General features: G+C 39.4%; 1 protein-coding gene across 1 annotated transcript in view; it reads left to right on the top strand.

Annotated features, from left to right (window-relative positions):
• DUXA (double homeobox A) overlaps positions 1–2,025 on the top strand; it is a 30,110-nt gene that overhangs the window by 25,234 nt on the left and 2,851 nt on the right. The window contains exon 3 of the mRNA XM_012653589.1: positions 1,875–2,024. Coding sequence (XP_012509043.1) covers positions 1,875–2,024 — 150 coding nt within the window. The remainder of the gene's footprint in view (positions 1–1,874; position 2,025) is intronic.

Here is a 2,025-nt window from a genome sequence, read left to right as displayed (position 1 = left end):
TTTTTTTTTCATATAGTAAACCATTTTATTTCCCACTAATTTTGGAGGCTATAGCTATCCCAATTTGGATTCCACTTGTCTACTTATCTGTTTCCATATGAGTACCATAGAAAAAAATTATTTTGTACTACTCTGTTGTTTCACCTGGGTGTATAAATCTATCTGCTTTGTGAATCTTTATTCTCCTGGGTATATTTTAGTAAGTTTTCAGATTGCCTTCAAAAACGTAACCCCAGTCTGATCACGAGAAAAATGTCAGGCCCCAGTTGGGATTCTATAAATGTCTGATCTATACTCCTCAAAACAGTCAGGGTTGTCAAGGACAAAGTCTGTGGGAAACTGTCAGCCAAAGCCGCCCAAAGAGACATGATCACTAAATGTACCGTGGTGTCCTGGGTGGGATCCTGGGGTGGAAAGGAAATTAGGGAAAAACAAAACCAAAAAACTGAATAAAGTATGGACTTTGGTTACTAATAATGCACCAATATTGCTTCATTTGTTGTGACAAGCCTACCATACTAATATAAAATGTTAATAATAGGGAAAACTATTATTAAGGTATGTAGGTCCTATAGAATAGGGTATACATGGAGACTACTCATACTATCTTTGCATCTTCTGTAAATCTAAAGGAATTCTAAAGCAATATCCTGTTGAGATTTTTGTCTGGAAATGCAGTTTCCTGTTGATGGACATTTAAAATGTTCACTGTCACAAATGCTATGGCAGCAACTACACATTTGCACTACTTGTGTGTACAGGTGTCAGGGTTCCTCTGGGGCACAGACCTAGGAGGGGAATTACCAAGCAGCTCCGCTGTGCCAAGCCCTGTGCTCTGGAGTCAGAGATGAACTTCCTCCAATGCTGCTCTCAAGGAAATTTAGCTTACTGGGCTGAGACAGATTCTGGGTTGAAGAGAAAGATCTTACTCGGCTTTTATCTCTTTGCCTCCCTCCCTTTTTGTCCTTCATATCTCTCTCTATCTCTTGTTTATCTCTTCTTCCCAGCCCAGCTTCAACCTGTCAGTGTCCCAAAAGGTCCTAATTTGCTTATTCCTTCACCAAACTCCAAGACAGCTGGTCTGGAAATCCTTGTATGTGTACTTAAGAGTTTAGGACTGAAGGGGGATTGTAGGATCCAATTTATAGAGCTTGTAAAAATTTTTTTGTAGAGATGGGGTCTTGCTATGTTGCCCAGGCTGTTGTTGAACTCCTCGGCTCAAGCAATCCTCCTGCCTCAGCCTCCCAAAGTGCTAGGATTACAGGCATGAGCCACTGCACTCAGCTCAGATTTGGTTATTTCAAGATGTCCTATCTCTAAAATTATGTAATGTGGTATTTTTTCCTATTGGAAGATTCTACTGAAAGTATGATATTCCTTTTTCAATTACTTTTGTTCTCCATGTAGTGTTTTTTAAATGTCTTGGAAACTGACACTGTTTGCCTGCTATTGAGCAATGGAGGTCAAAACAAAAATGTATATACCAAGGAGTTTTGACTAGAAAAATGGAAAAGGATTTATTGGCACCTGTATCACAAACTCTTAACTTCTGTAGGTTCATCACTGTAATAATAAATTACATGCATTTTCTTGACTCGTATTGTTTCCAATCCGGATGAACAGAACACATCAGTCTTCTACAGTTTTTCAAAAAAGAGGACCCTGACTTTTTCCAGTCATGGCCTCCAAATCAGCTGTAGAAGTTGAAAAATCACCCTTGTGTGTTTGAGGACTGTGTACCTGTCTGAAGGCAGCTCTCCAGTGGTTCCGGTGGATTCCAAACAGGAAGAGGAAATGAGAGACCAGCTTGAACCTGAAGTTTGAACATACGAACTAGCCTATTAAATGCTTTATCTCTCCTAATCTTTCCATAGAAAACGTGGTAACAAATTATAGGCGCAGTCGCACCAAATTCACAGATGATCAATTGAAAATCCTCATCGATGCCTTCAATCAAAAACCTTACCCAGGTTATGCTACCAAACAAAGACTTGCTTTAGAAATCAACACTGAAGAGTCAAGAAT

This window comes from Propithecus coquereli, unplaced genomic scaffold, assembly GCF_000956105.1.
Source record: "Propithecus coquereli isolate 6110/MARCELLA unplaced genomic scaffold, Pcoq_1.0 Scaffold425, whole genome shotgun sequence".
In the NCBI taxonomy this organism is placed as follows: domain Eukaryota; kingdom Metazoa; phylum Chordata; class Mammalia; order Primates; family Indriidae; genus Propithecus; species Propithecus coquereli.
The sequence above is the reverse complement of the archived record's forward strand: the minus strand, read 5'-3'. Positions and strand labels throughout refer to the sequence as shown.